This window comes from Ornithodoros turicata, unplaced genomic scaffold (assembly GCF_037126465.1).
Source record: "Ornithodoros turicata isolate Travis unplaced genomic scaffold, ASM3712646v1 Chromosome22, whole genome shotgun sequence".
NCBI classification, from domain to species: Eukaryota; Metazoa; Arthropoda; class Arachnida; order Ixodida; family Argasidae; genus Ornithodoros; species Ornithodoros turicata.
In genome coordinates, this window is record NW_026999340.1 from 866444 (window position 1) to 889012 (window position 22569).

At 43.4% G+C, this 22569-nt stretch overlaps 1 protein-coding gene across 1 annotated transcript in view; it reads right to left on the reverse strand.

Annotated features, from left to right (window-relative positions):
* The window catches only part of LOC135373202 (neprilysin-1-like), a 110916-nt gene that overhangs the window by 43841 nt on the left and 44506 nt on the right, over positions 1-22569 (reverse strand). Inside the window, exons 5-6 of the mRNA XM_064606441.1 lie at positions 21124-21203; positions 19994-21033 (exon numbers count right to left, since the gene is read on the reverse strand). Coding sequence (XP_064462511.1) covers positions 19994-21033; positions 21124-21203 — 1120 coding nt within the window. The remainder of the gene's footprint in view (positions 1-19993; positions 21034-21123; positions 21204-22569) is intronic.

Genomic DNA, 22569 nt, shown 5'->3' on the forward strand with positions numbered 1-22569 from the left:
TTGCGAGAGCAAACTATGACGCCATTAACAACGGCTTGCAAACATTTCTGGATAAGTTCCTGGATGGTTTCGAGAATCGCTCGATTGATGTCAACTGGTCCATGTTTGTAAATGAAACCCAGCGCCTTGTCAATGATCACATTCCACTTCGTCGTATCAAATCATCACCCCGTTCGCCGTGGTTCAGTAGAAGGCTGTGTAGATTACGGAGCAAAAAGAAGCGTCTCTACCGCGCAGCTCGCTTGTCAAACTCGTGTTCCCGCTGGGCTGCTTATCGACAAGCGGAAAGTGAATACAAAACAATGTTTAACGACACCAAGTCCTCCTTCTTTCGAAATACACCACAATCAATGCTTACATCTAACCCGAAGAAATTTTGGAATACTTTTAAGAATGCGACTAACCATAATAAATTTGAACTTCATCTGCCCAGCGACGAACCGGTCTCTCCCCATGAATGTGCCGACAATTTCAATAAGGTTTTCAACAAAGTGTTTTCCAGTTGTATTCCTGACTTGGCCAATGTATACCCCAGTTGTAATTTTACACCTATGAACCCGATAGCCATCAGTGTGCCTGGCATCGTCAAAATAATCGAGTCTTTGAAGATATCCTCATCATGTGGTGTTGACAACATTAATTCAAAGTTCTTGAAAAATACCAAGATGCACAGTTCAATCATTATGTCCAAACTCTTCGAGCAGTCTTTGCAAAGCGGTACCCTGCCTAACGAGTGGAAGATTGGAAAGGTAGTTCCAGTTCATAAATCAGGTGATATATCTCTCGCTAGTAATTATAGGCCGCTATCACTAACTAGCATATCTTGCAAGATCTTGGAACATATCATATTTAAATATCTCACAGAGCATCTAGACAGCCATGGTTTCTTTTCGCCTAGACAGCACGGGTTTCGCAAATCATTTTCCTGTGCAACACAACTGATTTCGCTCACACATGACTTTCACACCTATTTGGATCGCGGATCACAGGCGGACTGCATCTTCCTAGATTTTTCAAAAGCATTTGATAAAGTACCTCATTCCCTACTTCTTTGCAAATTACGCGCCCTCAATCTTGACCTCCAGGTACTAACATGGTTAGAGTCATTTCTTTCCAATCGCACCCAGTACGTAATAGCCAATGGGCGTGCGTCTTGTCGCCTTCCGGTCACTTCCGGTGTTCCGCAAGGTTCGGTCCTTTGCCCACTTTTATTTTTAATGTATGTTAATGACCTCCCAAACTCCCTGTCTTCACCTGTTCGTCTGTTCGCTGATGATTGTGTGATATATCGAGAAATTAATAACAGCGCTGATACAGTTATTTTGCAGTCTGATCTATCGCAAATGTTTGCTTGGTGTAGGCACTGGGGGATGGAACTTAACCTTAACAAGTGTAAATACATGTCTGTTTCTCGTCAACGCATTAGCTCCACGCGTTCCTACCACATTAACAACTTTCAGCTAGAATCAGTCACAGCGTACAAGTACCTAGGTATAGTATTAACAACCGATCTCTCATGGAAATCCCACATTAAATATGTCACAAATAACGCAAACCGCACTCCTGGATACATTCGGATAAATTTTGGAATGTGCCCGGTTCACCTCAAATTAACACTATATAAAACCCTCGTCCGACCGAAATTAGAATACGCATCATCCGTCTGGGATCCCGATCACTCCACATTAATAGAGGAATTAGAAGCGATCCAAAATCGTGCAGCTCGTTTCATTTTATCAAACTACAACCGCACAGCTAGCGTATCCTCGATGAAGACCTCACTGTCATTAGAACCATCATCAGCACGTAGAAAAATTGCAAGGTTATCTCTTTTTCACGCCATTTATTTTCATAACCCTACCTTAAAAGAACAGTTGCTTTCCTCACCACCATACATCTCATCTCGCATTGACCATCAATTCAAGGTAGGAGTCCTGCATTGTTGTACTAATTCTTTTCTGAGTTCTTTTGTACCACGTACCAGTAATGACTGGAACAGCCTTCCGTCGTCAGCCTTTTGTGTCAATCCTAATTACTTTTATAAGATCATTGTGAACCATGTGTAACCACTCCCCTCTGTAATGCTATGCCTTGAGGGTATAAATAAATAAATAAATAAATAAATAAATGCTGCCAAAAGTAGATGCCATTTTGTTGAATTAGTGTGTGCAGCATTCATTTGCTATAGCAATCAATGACTATCAATTTCAAATTGATTCAACACAAAGATACAGTAATTTTTTAAAATATCCCAGGAACATCCAAATATCCAAAATAGATGTCTATGCGACGGTTTTTAGATGTGAAAACAGTAGGAATTTGACAGTCGCATGGATAAACTTTCTTCGTAAACGGGCGCTCTCTGAAGCTCCCATGGAAATCCTAACATCCAATTTGAGATATCGACAGGATGTACCTGGGATGTTTATAGTTTGCTGGGACGTGCTTCTGTAGGCCTCTAGAATGTCGCAGCGAAGAAAAAGTACGCGTGTCCCAACCTGTACAAAATACATTCTCTACTTACACTGGTAGTATCCTGAAGAATAATGGTTGTTTCGGAACGGGCGATCCGCGCCCAGTCCTCCGTCAGGTTAATGCAAGAAACTGCGGTAGACATTCGCATATTTCTGTTTCCGTCTCAGTGTAGCGTTCAAACGCTGCTGCCGTTATCACAGAAGCATTGAAAATGAACCGGAAGGGGAAGTGTCTTCCTCGCCTCCTGAATATCACCTGACGGGGAAGTGAGGGCGGCCGACAATTTGAGCTTCTGGAAACCACGGTTCTCGCAACTGTTTTTTAAGAATTACATATTTTAGCTATTTATGTTATTATTATCATTTTCATATTCAATCATTAATATATTATATACAGAGAGTCCCAGAAAACGTATCGTTGAATTATAATATAAAAAAAAACTACGCCACCTAGAATCATGCGGTCAATGACATTTGTTCTTATTAGGTTTTTGCAATCTCCTGATGTGAATGTCATGCATCGTAAGTTTAATTATGTAAATATTCGCGAACTGAACTCTGAAATTTGCCAAGTAAAAGTCACTTTTCTACCCGACCAATATGAAGATCGTGCAGAATTCAGTCAAATTCACGATAATTGACAGCGATATTCACGAGCTATGCAATGGGAAAAAATAGTCAAACATCATACTTTTCGGAGCACCGGACCATAACGCACGATGACTTTTTGAGTATAGTCGCTCTCAATCCGACGAAAAGATGTTTCAAAGCCAGCACACAGAGTCACAGTAGAAAGTTGTAACAGTTCCTAAAATTGGGAGAGGGAAAGCTTTATCCCAGCGAAAGTCGGACGCCATAAGCCATGCCTGTGTTATCTCTTTCGGCGATGCCGGGGTGGGCTGGCTTTCAAACCTCCTTTCGTCGGACTGACAAAATTTGCGCTGAAAAATTCATCGGCTATTTTATCCGATGGGATAGCTCCTGAATATCCATGTCAATCATCATTAATTTGAGTAAATTAGACACGCTCTTCACATTGGTGGGGTAAAAAAGTGACGTTCACTTGGCAAATTATCGACTTGTACTGGCCAACATCTACATAATTAAACTTAGGTTACATAACATTCACATCAGGAGGTGGCAAAATCCTAGTCAGAACAAATGTCGTTGACCGCATGACTCTAGGTGGTGTAGCTTTTTATTATAATTCACTGACACGTTTTCTGGGACACCCTGTATAAATATTATATATATTTATTACATGAAATATGATAAATAAATTATTACCATAATATAATATATATATTTCACTCATTGCTATATTATATTATATATTTTTTGCATTAAATCATTTTTTCAACCATTTCTTATTTTCATTCGTTCACATAATACATTCATACAATATACAACGGAAGGAACCTGAGGGAAACTCCCTGTTAAAGGCTCCTTCGTGAAAAGTACCTAAATATCAATACAGCACTGCCAAGTGCTGGGTAAGGTTTTAAGGTACAATACAACAAGACAAGAACGAAACAAAACCAAAAAAAAACCAGTATCCATAAATCCAATACAAGGAATAACAACTTATCAAATCACTCCACGAATAATCGCTTTGCTTTTTTTGTAAATAATTTTGTTCTCCTAACACACAATTTCTATACAAGCCACACCAACGTCCTCGTGTACATAGTTCTTGGTACTGTTTTGTTGAGCTCCGTGTCAGCCACACTGGCATCGCGGAAAACGCGAGACAGAGTTCGATGGTTCGCTTGTACAGCACGCATTGTGCGGAATAAACTCCGTTCCTGCTAACAGTCTCCTTACTGCCTCGACAATGACAATACGCTCTCACCCATGGTTTGAACAGGTTTCTACACAGTAAATTGATTTACACCCCTATGTGTGTAAAATGAGTCTTAGATAACTCACACCCTTATGGGTGTTAATGCTAGTTCCCAATGATGGGTGTAACAGGGGCTTCACATGTTACACCCAAAAGAAGGGTGTTTATCGGGTGTATTAACCCCAAAAATGGCAGGTTCTCACAAAAAAACAACTTGCTCTGCATTTGCTAGTGGAAGCATCTTAGCTATCTAGACCCTTCGAATGTTTTTTTGTGTCCGTGTTAGCGCCGCGAAGCAAATGTGGCTATGAGCGGCGCACAGACGTTGACACATGGAGGACAGCAGGAAGGAGTGGGATCAGGGGGTTAGTGTGCGTCCTGGGCCGACTTCAGGGCAACTGCGCCGACATTCGTCGGGAACGTCTTCGGAAAACCAGGGAAAACCTCAGGTAACACAGCCGGTGAAAGCATTCGTACCCGCATCACCGGCATGGAAAGCGATCACCTCAACCGCTATGCCACGGGAGCTGGTCTCTGAGAGTTTAGCTGGCTGTGCACTCCAAGAGCTTAGAAGAGCTTGGCTAGCTAAGCAAGTGCTTCCGCTTTGACCTATTATGGAAGCTTGAGTTAGCATTCATTGTCACATGTACGCTCTTCCCGCATGAGCACTGCTTAAATGTACTTCTATTAAGTACATTTGATATGCACTTAATAGAAGTCCTTCTTCAATCCTTCGTTCAGGAATAGAAGTCCTTCAGGACTAATCTCTTAGTCCTTAAGAAGACGGAGCTTTCACCACAACGTTGACCATACCCGTAAATACCTTTCTATTAGTTTAAATTCTAAGAAATCGCCCCGTTTTTTACTTCCCCTACCCCCTTCGTTGTTAGCCTTTCATTCCTTCATAGCTGTATTTACTCCGTGCCCTTCTGAACTTTTATTCTTCTCTCTCTCTCTCTCTAATAAGACTTGGACTACAGATTACAGGAATGTTAACAAAAACTAATTTATTTAATGGGCAATTTAACACATAGTTTAAAAAAGAATGGTCGACGTTTCGACAGTGGCACTGTCTTCGTCAGGACAAAAAAAAGTCGTCGACCATTCTTTTTTAATCTATGTGTTAAATTGCCCATTAAATAAATTCGTTTTTGTTAACATTCCTGTAATCTGTAGTCCAAGTCTTATTATTTCACTTTTATTCAACTTCGTAGCCGTCTGATATATTAAACTATTTGTCCTATATATATATATAATAGTGTAACAAAAATAACAACAAAAAACAAAAACAAAAATAAGTAACAAAAATAAATATAAATATATATATATATATATATATAATCAGCGGGAAAAAGCCATTAAAGAGACAAGTAAATGACACTAGACGTGCTTGGAATTCAAAATTACAGACATCTTTCATCAAAATTACAGATTAAGATGGCTTCTCTGCCTGCAGCAAGTAGTATATAGTCAGCTCAACTTGCCCACAACTTACACAGTGGCCTGGACGCCATTAATGAGCAACTAGAGCAATTTGGGACCCCCCACAGTAATTAGGATCATTCAGGGAGTCATTACACTAACTGGGGAGCATCTGAGACGTGTCCAGACCACTGTGTGAGTTGTGGGCTAGTTGAGCTGATATAAAATAAAAAATAGGTAGAAAATAAAATAAAAAGATAGAGATAGAGAGGAGAGAAGAAGTTTAGTTGAAGGTCAACGACGCCATCTTGAAGAAAGCGGTCCGGAACGGTCGCTGACCATCGCTGGGTAACGGAGCACAGAGGCCGGCTGCAAAGCATCACAGCTGTGACCACAAGTTCCGGACATCCTGTGACGTCATCATGGCATGACTGGGCAGGTTAGGAAATCTCTGGACATGTGAGGAGAAAAACACTCATAATACGGAGGCTGGGAAAGCATGCTATGGGAAACTATGCATGCAAAGTGCATGCATGGGAAAGTATGTTAATCATCAATAGCAATCAACAAAAAGGATTAGTTGCATAACAAATCATCCCACCACAACAGGAGCGCAGAATGATGAGACTGCTCCATCCGACAGCCAGGCAGAGAACTGACTCGTTATGGTTTTGTCTCCTGTATAAAGTCCGCAGCTGCACTCCCTAGCGGTTGCTTTCTCAACTAATCTCATGACAAAATTATTAAGAATAACACCTGCGCTACTCTCACTTCCAAGGCAGAAGAAAATAGAAAGTGGCGGGGATGCCAAGACAACAGCAACCAGCGCCCGACGTGCACGGGCATGAAAATCGCAGACAAAGCGAGGACAAAATTGGCGAAAGCGTTAGTTACACAACAAATCAGCTCACCACAACAGGAGCGCAGACCGATGCGACTGCTCCATCCGACAGCCTGACACAAACTGAGCGAGCGCAGGGACTGTGGAGCGACCGAGGACACGTCTGCACTCCGCGAGATCCAGCGAGGAAGTGACTGGGGCGCCGCGCCGCGGCCTCTACGCTTGCGCACGCTCTTAGCACCCTCTGCGGCGACCACGTGCGAGAGGATAAGAGAGAAGAGCATTCCTGCGCCGTCCTCTTGCGTTGCTCATTGGTCGTGACGTCATCCCATTGTCCCAAGGCTACACCGATTTTTTTTCTTTTCACATGGTCGGTCGACACAACTGGACAAGGTCAATCTCCAATGAAGCCATGCCATGACGTCATTGCACCTGCGTGGTTCAAGGACGCGTACTCTCTAGACAAGAGACCTATTATTTATTGAATCACTATCCCAAGACTATTTCCTTTATTCTTCTATAACGATTGCATAGGAAACTATTGCGAATTCCAAAGTCTTACTAAATGAGACTTTCAAAAGAACAAAATAATATCCTAACACGTAACTCCATCAATGGCTAATAAGAGGACTAGGCACTCAACAAATCAACACAGAGTACGGGTAACAAGGAGCGCAGAACGATGCATCTACTCCATCCGACAGCCAGGCACGGAACTGAATCGTAATGCTTTTTCTCCTCTATAAAGTCATGCATCTGTCCCTATTGCAGTTGATTTCTGAACTAATTTAATCGCAAAATTATTAAGAATTGTTCTAGCACTATTCCCATTCATGGCAGCACTATCGACATCATCAAGACAAGAATGTCAAAAAAGAAAAAAATACAAAGTGTCAACAAAGGAAAGCATGCATGTCGGGGCATGTCAGGACACGTCAGGACAAATTGCACAACTGCTGGGCAAGAGAGGAAAGGAAACACTTGAACAGAGTGAAATGCACTCACCATCATCGGACACGTACATTACATTCCCTCATGGTAAACCCTTTGGTCACAAAATCCACCACAATCGTCACACACCATTCACCAGTGACGAACCACACATCCACACCCCATCAGAGGCAGACAGAACCCCACCTAAGCTATGCTCTTCCACTGACGGCCAACACAATTGCTAGGAGCAGAATTAATGCATCCACACCCGCCAGTGTCCAAGAGAGAAGTGAATCCTTGCGCCCCCTGCAGGCCATTCTCATTGGTCGTGACGTCATCCTATTGTCTCAGGGCTACACTGTTTTTTTCCACGAATGCTCCTCTGGACGATATCCACCTGAGACAATAGTGTCACGGTATGACGTCATCATGCAGCTGCGTGGCTGAAGGACGCGTACGCTCTAGATAGGGGACCTGTTATTTATTGAATCACTATCCCAAGATTATTTCCTTTATTCTACATAATGATTGCATAGGGAACTATTGCAGAAAAACACCATACATGAGAGGAGATTGTAGGAATTAAGCATTTCATTCCTAATGTCTTACTGTACAGGAAAAAACAAAATAATGGTTCAGCAAGACATCCATCCCATCCAAGAGACAGGCAGCTTTTTGAATAATGACGCTGTGTTCCTCCTGAATAAAGCCATGCACCTGTCCCCCTTGCGGTTACTCTCTGAACTAAATGAATCACAAAATTATTAAGAATAGCTCTACTCCCATTCAAAGCAGCACTATCGACATCGTCAAGAATGTTTCTTTTCAAAAAGAAAAAGCTACATGTAGAAGGAAAGCATGTCAGAACAGGTCTGGGCACGTCAGCGCATGTTTGTCAGACAACAAGGGGGAAAAAAGTGAAAAGAAACACTTGAACAAAGCTGAGAACCAACATTCTGAAAGTGCGGAACCCCGCCAAAGTTCTGAAAACCTGCGATCCAGAAGATATACAAGTGGGCAAAATACTTGAAGCACTATATTACTTGCTCAAGCACACACACTATCATCCTCCTTCCCCTCCTCCTCCAGAACCGGATTTGGAACCAGAACCCAATAAGCCCGATCCCAATACAGTTCGATTTTAATCTTCTATCCTCGAGCTTGACAACGCAAGTGTGAAACATCAAACATCAAACTATTTCTAAGCACACGCACTTCAAAAACAGTGCTCATCATAAATCCGTCCAGGACAATGCACACCATTTTTCTATTGCTACACTTCTTTCCAGTAACGGTCAATGCATTGCTACACACTGCGTGACGTCATCACATCCTGTCTGAAGAAGACAGCGGCAAAGACTCCTACTAATTATTGAATTGCAAGAGTATTTCCTTTGTACGATTCTTAATGACGTTCACTTTTACAATAAAATTCAACAAAAAAAACACCATGCATATTAGCGCTTTTCACCCCCAAAGGCTCATCATGGTCATTAGAATCACATCACCAGTAAACTACCACTGCTCTTTTAAAATAATAAGTGAGAGCACTCAACATCATCACCAGGCTCATGTAATACATGACCCTTTCTATGCTCATACATTCGTTGTCTGAGGCTACACCTGCAAGCAAAAAGGCGCGAAAGCCTGGGGCCAAAGTTCTATTCGCGTCGATGGAGGACTAGACATAACGCCTTTACGGGAACATGATGGCATTCCTATACTATATTAATGATTATTGCATTGCAGTTTAAAAAAGCTACTACAAAACTATAATTTTAGGAGCCTATCAAAATTCTACTTTCTATGGAAACTATAATTGTCATATTACTTGGATCGCCATTAATGAGGCGCTCCAATTTTTTCTCTCTTTCAGTTTCAGCCTTGTCATGCAGTGAAGCAGACTCACATCCAAAATAATTAATTTACACTGAGGGTGCCGTGCTTCAGGAATTCCTATCATGCGCTCAGATGCAAGCGTTTCTGCACGAATACCTATAACAGCGTACTTCTTCAACATACCGAGGTCCTAACAACATCTAACAAACAAGCAGAGAAACCCACTTCTCAGCTGTACCATGCGACTTTCTTCCGCGCAAAAGCAGTGATTTGAGGAAAGAGCAGCAAAAATTGTGCGCACTTGTGCTTGACTTCAAAAAACTGCAGCACATGCTAATAAACTATGAAAAAGACACTTCTGGTATCAGATAATTCTTGCATAATGCTACATGCACAGCCGCATTGTCCCAAAGATACATACACAGCCGCATTGCCGCAAAGAAAGCACAGGACAAGGGCACACAAATTCCTTTAAGCGAGCAGGGAAAAGGCTTAAGACCTCAGGAATAATCGCAGCGTCAGCACACATCGCTACGCGGCTAACCCAAGATAACTACAAGATAATAGTGGCGGGTAAAATTGCAACACTGCTAAACAAGCCCCAACATGCCATGATGACGTCACAAACCAGGAAAAAAGCAGGCACACACAGTCATCAGCTTAGGAATGCACAAGGAGAGGTGCTATATTGTGATTTCTCCTCCACGCTCACACACCAGCATTTCTACGCAAATACTTATAACTGCATATATAGAAAACAACATAGATACATACATACTGCCACGAATCATCTTGGAGAAACTTCCAGGGCAGGCACGCAACGGTACATCTCATCCCGGCGCGTGGTGAAGAAGAAGATTCCAGAAACATCGCCTGCTCCCTGGCAAACGCACGTGCTGATGAAACGATGGCTAGACTTTTCGGGCGACGCTTACATGCTTGTGCGCTCTAGACTGGAGCATTCATGCTTTGGACTCAGTTGTGTTCAGAGAGCTATCACTCTTGTGTTTTTGCTACCAAGTAATAGGACAATTATAGTTTCTGTGGAAAGTAGAATTTTGATAGGCTCCTAAAATTATAGTTTTGTAGTAGCTTTTCTAAACTGCAATGCAATAATCATTAATATAGTATAGGAATGCCATCATGTTCCCGTAAAGGCGATCTCTCTAGTCCTCCGTCGAGCGCGAATAGAACTTTGCCCCCAGGCTTTCGCGCCTTTTTGCTTGCAGGTGTAGCCTCAGACAACGAATGTATGAGCATAGAAAGGGTCATGTATTACATAAGCCTGGTGATGATGTTGAGTGGTCTCACTTATTATTTTAAAAGAGCAGTGGTAGTTTACTGGTGATGTGATTCTAATGACCATGATGAGCCTTTGGGGGGAAAAGGGCTAATATGCATGGTGCTTTTTTTGTTGAATTTTATTGTAAAAGTGAACGTCATTAAGAATCGGACAAAGGAAATACTCTTGTGATGACGTCACGCAGTCTGTAGCAATGCATTGACAATTACTGGAAAAAAGTGTAGCAATAGAAAAATGGTGTGCATTGTCCTGGACGGATTTATGATGAGCACTGTTTTTGAATAAGAGGAGTGCGTGTGCTTAGAAATAGTTTGATGTTGGTTTTCAGCTTTGTTCAAGTGTTTCTTTTCACTTTTTTCCCCCTTGTTGTCTGACAAACATGCGCTGACGTGCCCAGACCTGTTCTGACATGCTTTCCTTCTACATGTAGCTTTTTCTTTTTGAAAAGAAACATTCTTGACGATGTCGATAGTGCTGCTTTGAATGGGAGTAGAGCTATTCTTAATAATTTTGTGATTCATTTAGTTCAGAGAGTAACCGCAAGGGGGACAGGTGCATGGCTTTATTCAGGAGGAACACAGCGTCATTATTCAAAAAGCTGCCTGTCTCTTGGATGGGATGGATGTCTTGCTGAACCATTATTTTGTTTTTTCCTGTACAGTAAGACATTAGGAATGAAATGCTTAATTCCTACAATCTCCTCTCATGTATGGTGTTTTTCTGCAATAGTTCCCTATGCAATCATTATGTAGAATAAAGGAAATAATCTTGGGATAGTGATTCAATAAATAACAGGTCCCCTGTCTAGAGCGTACGCGTCCTTGAGCCACACAGCTGCATGATGACGTCATACCGCGACACTATTGTCTCAGGTGGATATCGTCCAAAGGAGCATTCGTGGAAAAAAACAGTGTAGCCCTGAGACAATAGGATGACGTCACGACCAATGAGAATGGCCTGCAGGGGGCGCAAGGATTCACTTCTCTCTTGGATACTGGCGGGTGTGGATGCATTATTTCTGCTCCTAGCAATTGTGTTGGCCGTCAGTGGAAGAGCATAGCTTAGGTGGGGTTCTGTCTGCCTCTGATGGGGTGTGGATGTGTGGTTCGTCACTGGTGAATGGTGGTGGATTTTGTGACCAAAGGGTTTACCATGAGGGAAGGTAATGTACATGTCCGATGATGGTGAGTGCATTTCACTCTGTTCAAGTGTTTGCTTTCCTCTGTTGCCCAGCAGTTGTGCGATTTGTGCTGACGTGTCCTGACATGCCCCGACATACATGCTTTCCTTTCTTGACGCTTTGTATTTTTTTTCTTTTTTGAAAAGAAACATTCTTGTCTTGACGATGTCGATAGTGCTGCCCTGAATGGATATAGTGCTAGAACAATTCTTAATAATTTTGCGATTAAATTAGTTCAGAAATCAACCAGAAGAGGGACAGATGCATGACTTTATATAGAGGAGAAAAAGGATTACGATTCAGTTCCATGCCTGGCTGTCGGATGGAGGAGACGCATCGTTCTTCGCTCTTTGTTACCCGTACTCTGTGTTGATTTGTTGAGTGCCTAGTCCTCTTATTAGCCATTGATGGAGTTACGTGTTAGGATATTTTGTTCTTTTGAAAGTTTCATTTAGTAAGACTTTGGAATTCGCAATAGTTTCCTATGCAATCGTTATAGAAGAATAAAGGAAATAGTCTTGGGATTGTGATTCAATAAATAATAGGTCCCCTGTCTAGAGCGTACGCGTCCTTGAGACACGCAGGTGCATGATGACGTCATGGCATGGCTTCATTGCAGATTGACCTCGTCCAGTTGTGTCGACCGACCGTGTGAAAAGAAAAAAATCAGTGTAGCCTTGGGACAACGGGATGACGTCACGACCAATGAGCAATGCAAGAGGAGGGCGCAGGAATGCTCTTCTCTCTTAGCCTCTCGCAGGTGGTCGCCGCAGAGGGCGTTAAGAGCGTGCGCATGCGTAGCGGCCGTGGCACGGCGCCCCAGTCACTTCCTCATTGGATCTCGCGGAGTGCAGACGTGTCCTCAGTCGCTCCGCAGTCCCTGCGCTCGCTCAGTTTGTGTCAGGCTGTCGGATGGAGCAGTCGCATCGGTCTGCGCTCCTGTCGTGGTGAGCTGATTTGTTGTGTAACTAACGCTTTTGCCAATTTTGTCCCCGCTTTGTTTGCGATTTTCATGCCCGTGCCCGTCGGGCGCAGGTTGCTGTTGTCCGGGCATCCCCGCCACTTTCTATTTTCTTCTGCCTTGGGAATGAGAGTAGCGCAGGTGTGATTCTTAATAATTTTGTCATGAGATTAGTCGAGAAAGCAACCGCTAGGGGGTGCAGCTGCGGACTTTATACAGGAGAAAAAACTATAACAAGTCAGTTCTCTGCCTGGCTGTCGGATGGAGCAGTCGCATCGTTCTGCGCTCCTGTTGTAGTGGGATGATTTGTTATGTAACTAATTCTTTTTGTAGATTGCTATTGATGATTAGCATACTCTTGCTTTCCCAGCCTCTGTATTATGAGTGTTTTTCTTCTCGCATGTCCAGAGATGTCTTAACCTGCCCAGACATGCCATGATAACGTCAGAGGATGTCCGGAACTTGCGGTCACAGCTGTGATGCTTTGCAGCCTGCCTCTGTGCTCCGTTAGCTAGCGATGGTCAGCGGCCGTTCCGGACCGCTTTCTTCAAGATGGCGTCGTTGATCTTCAACTAAACTTCTTCTCTCCATTCTAACTCTATCTTTTCATTTTATTTTCTACCTATTTTTTTTATTTTTTATCAGCTCAACTAGTGGTCTGCGCCCACAACTCACACAGTGGTCTGGACACGTCTTAGATGCCCCCAATTAGTGTAATGACTCCCTGAATGATCCTAATTACTGTGGGGGGGGGGTCCCAAATTGCTCTAATTGCTCATTAATGGCGTCCAGGCCACTGTGTGAGTTGTGGGCAAGTCGAGCTGACTATATACTACTCACGCAGAGAACCGGATACTCATGGAACGATGCGACAGCACCAGAGGACACGTGTTTCGCCGTGTTTGCGGCTCGTCGGCTCCAATTCCGAACAATGCGCAGCTACCCAGAGCTGACGAGCCGCAAACACGGCAAAACACGTGTCCTCTAGTGCTGTCGCATCGTTCCATGAGTATCTGTTTCTCTGTGTGCAGCCATAGAAGCCATCTTAATCTGTAATTTTGAATTTCAAACGCGTCTAGTGTCATTTACTTGTCTCTTTAATGGCTTTTTTCCGCTGATTATAATTCACTGGCTTGCACTGTGGCATTGAGGAGTGCTCACTCACCCTCCCAGGTGTATATCGCTCGCTGAGCGACCCCTGGTTTGCCAACTCCAAACGATGCGCAGCTACCCAGAGCTGACGAGCCGCAAACACGGCGAAACATGTGTCCTCTGGTGCTGTCGCATCGTTCCATGAGTATCTGTTTCTCTGTGTGCAGCCATAGAAGCCATCTTAATGTGTAATTTTGAATTTCAAACACGTCTAGTGTCACTTACTTGTCTCTTTAATGGCTTTTCCCCGCTTATTATAATTCACTGGCTTGCACTGTGGCATTGAGGAGTGCTCACTCACCCTCCCAGGTGTATATCGCTCGCTGAGCGACCCCTGGTTTGCCAATTCCGGACGATGCGCAGCTACCCAAAGCTCACGAGCCGCAAACACGGCGAAACACGTGTCCTCTGGTGCTGTCGCATCGTTTCATGAGTATCTGTTTCTCTGCGTGCAGCCATAGAAGCCATCTTAATCTGTAATTTTGAATTTGAAACACGTCTAGTGTAATTTACTTATCTCTTTAATGGGTTTTTTTCCGCTGATTATAATTTACTGGCTTGCACTGTGGCATTGAGGAGCGCTCAGTCACCCTGCCAGGTGTATATCGCTCGCTGAGCGACCCCTGGTGCTGTCGCATCGTTCCATGAGAATCTGTAAATATAAAGAAGGGGAAAAATAGCCGGAGCTCGTTGGCTGCACGTATAGCATATGTTTGTAAGCCTTTACCTGGCATGGCGACGTTTGAGTTACAAACATATAATATATATATATATATATATATATATATATGCGAAGGAGGAAAAGGTAGAATGGATCCGAGATTACAAACAGAAAATACAAGGGGGTTTATTAAAGATTAAGGGGGCAAATCGACACTGCAACATCAGCCTGCCTTCGCCATTTGCAAGCCTTGTTGAAGGCTACTGCTGTCGAAACGTCGACTTCCCCGATAATCTGTAATAAAGTTCCCTTGTGTTGTCCTAGCTGTTCGTGATCTTTGGTTCTTTCTGGTTTTTTCTTTCGTATATTAATTTCACAATCACCCACAACAGTAAGCCCTTTACTTACATACATGTTTTTATTTCGTGGTCACCCGCACCAGTTAACCTTTCAGCCAGGGGCTGAAGCCCTTGTCACCTATTCTCAAGTTTAGTCCTCTTGAAGACAGTGCTGACTGCCGAAACGTCGACCCCTAACTGTAACTACAGTTGTCCTGCGGTTGGCAATACGACTCTAAATCTATTTCTAGTACGACTCCGATTTAATGTTTTTAATGTAATAAAAGTAGCAATTGTTGTTAATCCTGATGCGGCTTCCCAAGTCTACACGAGCTTTGAGCGTTGTGCAGCATACACCCCTTTTGCACTGACATGAGTGTTCCAAAATTTAGCATGGTGTGTAACGTATGTGTGATCGGAGTGTACATTACACCCATTTTACACCAGCACGGGTGCTTCGTGCACTCTAAATCGTTTCACACCTTTAAAGGTGTAAAATAGGTGTATGAACAAAGATCACACCCCTTTCACACCCTACAACTTTGTTCTGGAAGTTCCTGAGGGTGTAACAATGGTGTACTACACTCTCAGGTGAAATATGGTGATAGTGTGTCGCCTTGGTGTAGAAAGGGAGTATGTTTGTTTTCGTTCACATGAACAAAAGTAAATATATACAACAACAGGGAACAGGAAGTTACATTACAACAGTGCATGGACTGGATTTACAACAAGTCTACCATCTGGTAATGCATGCAGATTTAGAAGATCTGTTGAGATAGTGCTTAAATTTCTTAAAACACGTTGCTCCTCATTGCGAGACAGAACAAATGCATGATAGTGCTCATCATACTCAACTGTAGTTAATGTTTGTATGAGAAAAATGGTATAAGAGTTAATAAAATGTATGCCTGCAATCTCAATGAACACGGGTAAGTGCTCCTCGGAAGATTCTTTGGCAACAACACAGCTGGGTAATTCCATTTTAAATCGACCAAGGTCCGCCGATGACATTTTTTTATTTCAGTGAAAAAAAATATACGTTGTAAATGACTAAGTGAAGACGAAAGCAGGTTCCATGGGCTTCCTACGATCAACCAGTCCACAGGTGGAGAAGGGGCAAGGTGGCGTCGCTTTCGCGACGCAATTTTTTTCTCGGGGCTTTGCAGCCTTACTGATGTCACTTCATTCGCGTCACAGCCCTTATAGCTAGCACACATAAAGTCTGGGTACTCTAGTATGTCTGTACGGGGTGAAAACGGTGTCACTTTAAAGGGACGCTGAAGAAAAAATGCCAAAATCAGCAGATATGACAAACATTGCACGTTTTCTAGCGCTCATAGCTCCTCGACGGCAAGTCACATATTCATAAATGAAGGATGCATTGAATGTGCAATCTTTCCTCTATCGGTCAATATATAGAAAACCAGTCTAACCCGTTTCGTTGCTGAAAGAGATGTCAGTAAAATTATGTGAGAGCAGAAAATTGCCGATGTTTGGTATGGCATACCTCGGCCCCTGCAATACTTATTCCAATAATTTTGCGGTTACTGAAAGGCCAACGTATCCCCTAAGTCCAGCTGCAAAAATATGTTGCACTATTGTAGTAGGGTGAACACACTGAAGTTTTCTCTGTGCCCAGGTCTCGCCGTTGCGGCCTTCGCTCCGACCACACTTTCGAGTAGCACGCCATCGTGCGTTTCCCATTTCACAGGGCCTTCGGTCTCTCTGATGTTGCATTCATTCCCGCCGATGACACTTAATTGTGGACATGTGCACGTCGGCATTCTTATTTACGTGCAACCCTTGTATATGCCGTTGTGAGACGATCTGATGGCGCCTGTCTATTATGCCGCAGTCACTGAGAGTGGAGTACTGACTGACGTTATGTAGCTGAGTATAGCAACGACTTCTGAAACAGTTTTGTCAATGCTGCACAAGTTGTGAATTTTTTAATTAAATTTAAATTTGGGAAGCGCTGCCAGTTGCTGATTGCTGCAGTCTTTATTACAGCCGCAAAAAGAAGTAACACAAACTGTCAGCCCACACTGCATAGGTACCATGCCTTTTTGGGATGGAAATTATCGTGACATCTATTTGTGACATATATTAATAAAAAAGAATGAACGACGCGTTCTCACGACAAGGGTTCGCCTGGTCTGGCGTGATGCAACCTTAATCTTTATTGACCAAATCCAGTCTAAGTGACCAAATAACGAAGGGGCTCAGGGGATGCATATGCTACGTATACAATGTAGCCGGACAGTTTTTTGTTACTTCTTTTTGCAGGTGTAATAAAGACGGCACCTCCAGCAATGAGCCACATGGTAGCACTTCCCAGTGCAGAATTCTTTTTAAGCACACACCGTGCTCAGTATTAACAAATCTGCTGCAAAAGTTGTTATACTCGGCTTCTTATCACGAATCAGTATTCCACTCTCAGTTGCTGCGGCATAATAGGCAGACGCCACCTGTTGGTCTCGCACCGGCGGGAGATGGAAGGCCCTGTGAAATGGGAAACGCGCGATGGCGTGTCATTCGACAGAGAAGTCGGAGTGAAGACCGCAACGGCGAGACCTGGGCACAAAGAAAAATTCGCTGCGTTCACCCTACTAAAACAGTGCAACATATTTTTGCAGCTAGATTTAGGGGATACGTTGGCCTTTCAGTAACCGCAAAGTTATTGGAATAAGTATTGTAGGGGCTGAGATATGCCATACCAAAAATCGGCAATTTTCTGCTCTCACCTAACTTTACTGACAACTCGTTTGGCAGCAAAACGGGTTAGAAATGGTTTTCTATACATTGAACGATAGAGGAACGATTGCACATTAAAATCGTACTTCAGTTATGAATATGTGACTAGCCGTCGAGGAGCAATCAGCGCAAGAAAACGTGCAATTTTTGTCTTAACTGCTGACTTTGGCATTTTTTCTTCAGCGTCCCTTTAAAGTGACATCGTTTTCACTCCTCAGGTATATTAGAGTGCCCAAACTTTACGTGTGCTAGCTATGATGGCTGTTACTCGAATGAAACGGCATCAGTAAGGCAGCAAAGTCGCGAGAAAAAATTACGTCGCGAAGACGACGCCACCTTAGCCCCTCTCCATCTGTGGACTTGTTGAGCGTAGGAAGCTCCCTGAAACCTGCTTTCGTCTTCACTGAAGGTCATTTACAACATATATTTTTTTCACTGAAATAAAAAAAAATGTCATCGGCGGACCTTGGTCGATTTAAAATGAAATTACCCACAGCCAACAGCAAATGTGTTATCACTATCAACTGCAGTTTTCACATAGACTATAGATTCTGCGTGAATATCACGGTCATGAATGTAACTCTGAATTGCTTCTGGGGCATGTTGAAGTAGTATCTCCTTGGAACCATCAGTAGATGTGGCATTTCTGATGAAGGGCTGCGACCACACATAGATTTGATAAAATTGATGTTTTCTTGCTAATGAAAGGGTTACGTTCTTAAAATGTCGAGTTTTGCTAGCAACATCTTTAAAATGCTGGTGTGTCCCTTCGAAACGCGTACAACCATACAGATAGGAAAGGACCAAACATCCTGATGAGTCGCGGATAATGAGCAACGTAATGCATTTTACAGGGGTTAGATATTTGTGTGTACAACAGTGCAAAGCCTTGAAGAAACGAATAAATGCGGCGTTTGAAGTAATGAACATGCATATGGGGGAGGTGCCTGCTCATGACAAGGTCTACAATTTCACGAAAAGCTATATACAGCTGCCATGCTTTATTGCCATGCACAGCTGCCACGCCATACATGAGTGTCTGTATGTCGGCTGTGCATGTTTACACACATATTTAATCACCTTGATGTGCATACATACAGGGTGTCCACGCTAAGTGTGAACAGATGTTTTAAAAATATATATAACACTTTTTCAAGATGAAATGAATTGCAATATAGCATATGCTGAAGGGCACTCCCTAGCAGGGCGTTAGCAAAGTCCAAAGGCAATGTCTTAATTAACTTTCATTACTTAACTTTTGAGAACATCTGTTCCTTTCGGTCACCTGATATCGTAGCTGTTTTCAGAACAAAAATCCGTTCGATAGATCGCCCGCAAAAAATTCGTGAAGGAACGCCATTTTTTTCTTTATTTTGTTCATTGCGCTTCTTAGAAGACGCGTATTTCCTTCATCCCCAACGGGAGAGGGGGAAGGAGCACAGTGCCGCCTCATGCGTCGAAGATGAGCTTTAACTTGCGGAAACAAAACAAAAACAAATGTATCGGGTGACTCTTTCGGAACTTGCCTTATCTTGGGTTGCATTTTCTGTTTCCTTTTAATCTTTTTCCAGGACGCGAGAGGCGATAGTGTGCTCTTTCTCCCTCTCACATTGGGGGTGAAAGAAAGACGCGTCGTCTAAGAAGCGCAATGAACAAAATAACGAAAAAAATGGCGTTCCTTCACGAATTTTTTGCGGGCGATCAATCGAGCGGATTTTTGTTCTGAAAACGGCTACGATATCAGGTGACCGAAAGGAACAGATGTTCTCATTGAGACAACTTTGTAGCTTTTATAATTAAAAAGTTAATTAATGAAAGTTAATTAAGACATTGCCTTTGGACATTGCTAATGCCCTGCTAGGGAGTGCCCTTTAGCATATGCTATATTGCAATTGATTTCATCTTGGAAAAAGTGTTATATATATTTTTAAAAAATCTGTTCACACTTAGCGTGGACACCCTGTATATGGACCTCAATGTGATTATACGCAATGTGCTGGTAATTGTGAATACACAGTTACCAGCATATTGCCACAAACCCAGCAGTTTTATTCGGCGTTACACTCCTTACACCTCAATCGCCATGAGCGTGTTAAAATACACCTTAAAAGGTGTGCGCCATGAACATTTTGATTTACCCCCTTTAAGGTGTAAAACGATTTAGAGTGTGGAGTGTAGTATAAGTGTAATTCGGGTTTGTCCCCATAGTACACCCCTTTTTACACCTGGAATGGTAAAAAGTTACTGTGTACCTTTCTCACAAATGACTATGACAAGCGTTGATGAGCTAACCTTTTTGGACCACCAGTCAAGTTGAAGGCCGGTCGGGTCGACGTGCGAACCACTCTCTGATATTGCCAGAGAAAGCAGGGCAGCTAATCGAGAACCAATAGTTGCGTAGTTGATAAAGTCATCTTGCTCCTCCTTTACAAACGACGGGAGTGTCATTATGTATGATGGCAAAAAGACGGTATTTTCGATGGATGAGTAGCGATAATCCCGGAACAGTGGACTATCCTCCGCACTTTCCGTCGCATGAGGGAAGCGGACGCTGATGTCCTTGTTGTACCCACGCATGGCGACGAAATTATGCAGGAAGTCTGGCCCCATGTCGGGTGCACCCGTTTGTCCTAGTGATTCTTTATATTGGAGAATATCTATCTTTACTGCTTTTAACTTGGTCTCCGCTTTCGGTCTCGTCGTTTCGTCGAGCCATTCCGCGGAAGATACTTCGCTTATGACTTGCTCTCGAATGCCATTAAGGATTGTTATCAGGTGACCGCTCTCTCTCGTCAACATTATCGCTGCTGAGTTCAAAACCATACCGGGGAAGTTATCGTAGGTTGTCCTTATGCAAGTTTCGTGCGGGTTATAGTCGCGGGCGAAGTCGAACTTCAAAAGCTCAACCACGGCCTGTATAAACATGTATAAGGCAACCAACTTTCGGTCTTCGTCAAAGAACGTCTTCGTCATTTGAGTCATTTGGTCGAGGGCCACAACTTGAACGATATCAAATTCCCCCAACTTCCACGTAGTATTCATGTTGCCGTTGATCGCATTACGCCAATCGATCCAGGAGAGTTTGTCTTCGACTTCAGGAAGCTGTACCACCGGCACCACCTTTACTGTATTACGATCCGATTTTTCAGATTCTTGCTGTAGCCCTTCCGTGACCATATCGTACCACATCAGTCTCGCAGTTATGGTGTCGTTAAATATCGAATAGTCTGTGTAGGTCATTACTTTCTTGATGTAGACATTCGCCTCTTTGCTGAACCCCAGCTTTCTGTGAACGGACAAGCCTGGGGCGATTTGGACGATGCTCTTCTTTGCTGGTGCCACAACGGATACCGAGTAGATAGTGTCAATTCCTCTCACCAAGCTTAGCCGTATCGCAAATGAAAAAATTGAGAGATGATCACCTTGTGACAACATCCCCTGGAGGCTCATACCCAAAGATTCGATGCTCTTCGCTACAACGGCATGTAGTGGAACCGAAATCCTGCGCATAAGTAGAATATGAATCTTAATCTTTCCGAAAAGTACGAGAAGACAACGTAGGAAGGCAATATTTTTTCTTCTATCTTTTCTCAATAACAACACGTATTGTGAGCCCACAAGAAATACACTGGAAGACAGACACATACGTTTCAAAATCGTTTACGCTTGCAGCGTGGTAATAGTTGCGATAAGGCTTGTGATCAGTGAGAGACAGCGTTTAAATTTCCAGCGTATGATGCGTAATTCGAGTAACCAGTGGCAAGTTGATCGAAAGGGTACTCTGATTTCTATCGCACAAATGCCGAATTTTTTTATTCTCACAAAAAATATGCGTACTATTCCACACGTAAAGAGAGGCAAAACAAGCCTGAGAACAGGACTTTGCGACGCCCCGTTCTCAGCTTGAGTTGCCACAAGTTAAAGGAAGACTCCACACCAGAAACGTGTTGAAGTAACAGTGCGACATCAATCCATACCATATGATGTTTCGGTGGACACAATTTCCCGTCCCCAGGTGGCACAGATAATTAGAACCCTTTGAGTGCTTTGGTACTCCTGCACGGAAAGCGGCACAGCAACACTGAACTTCGCCACACTGGTGTTCTTCACATGCGCCTCTGTAGCTTCTGTTTTACCAGTGGAGAGTATACTTTACAACGAAATCGAGGAAGTAGATGATTGGCCGTCCATGTCGCACGAAGAACTTCCCAAGCGCGTTCCCGAAACCAAGTGAACTGCCCGCACAAGCGTACCTGTGACGTTAAGCTGGGTCCAGGACGCGGGAGAGTTTCCGTTTCGATATATACTTTCCAGCTCTTTTGGCATCTAACGGGTCCCCGACCGCCAAACCAACTTCCTTTCTCATCCCTGAAGAATATGCCGAACCTATTGACGTAGTTAGTATAAGAATTTCGAATTGTTCCGGAGTTCCGTTTAATTGATGCTACATCGCTGGCATATTAGCACTATTTTGACGTACAACTATGTTTTTCCTTTCGGTACCGCCTGCAGCAGAGGTTAACTTAAAATGCGAGGTTAAGGAAGCATTTCCTTGAGTTTGAGAACGACGGAATGCAACGGAAGAGAACAGGACGCCTTCTGCCTGCGAGGCACTGGAGCAGGGACACTGATGTAGGGGTGTAGGTAGTTAGCAAGACGCTCCGAGTCCGGGGAATGGTCATGCCCTTGGCTATGGTTACGTTTCCGGCAATTACGCAAGCTGCGTGCTAGCTGAACGCGCAGGGAAGCGGTGTCGTTGCCCGTCGGCACTCGTTCAAGGACATTATCGTGCTCCTGACTTCATCAGCCTGTATGACTGTACTGAAATGATTTGAGGATAAGGGCAAGTGTATGGCAGATGTACTCAA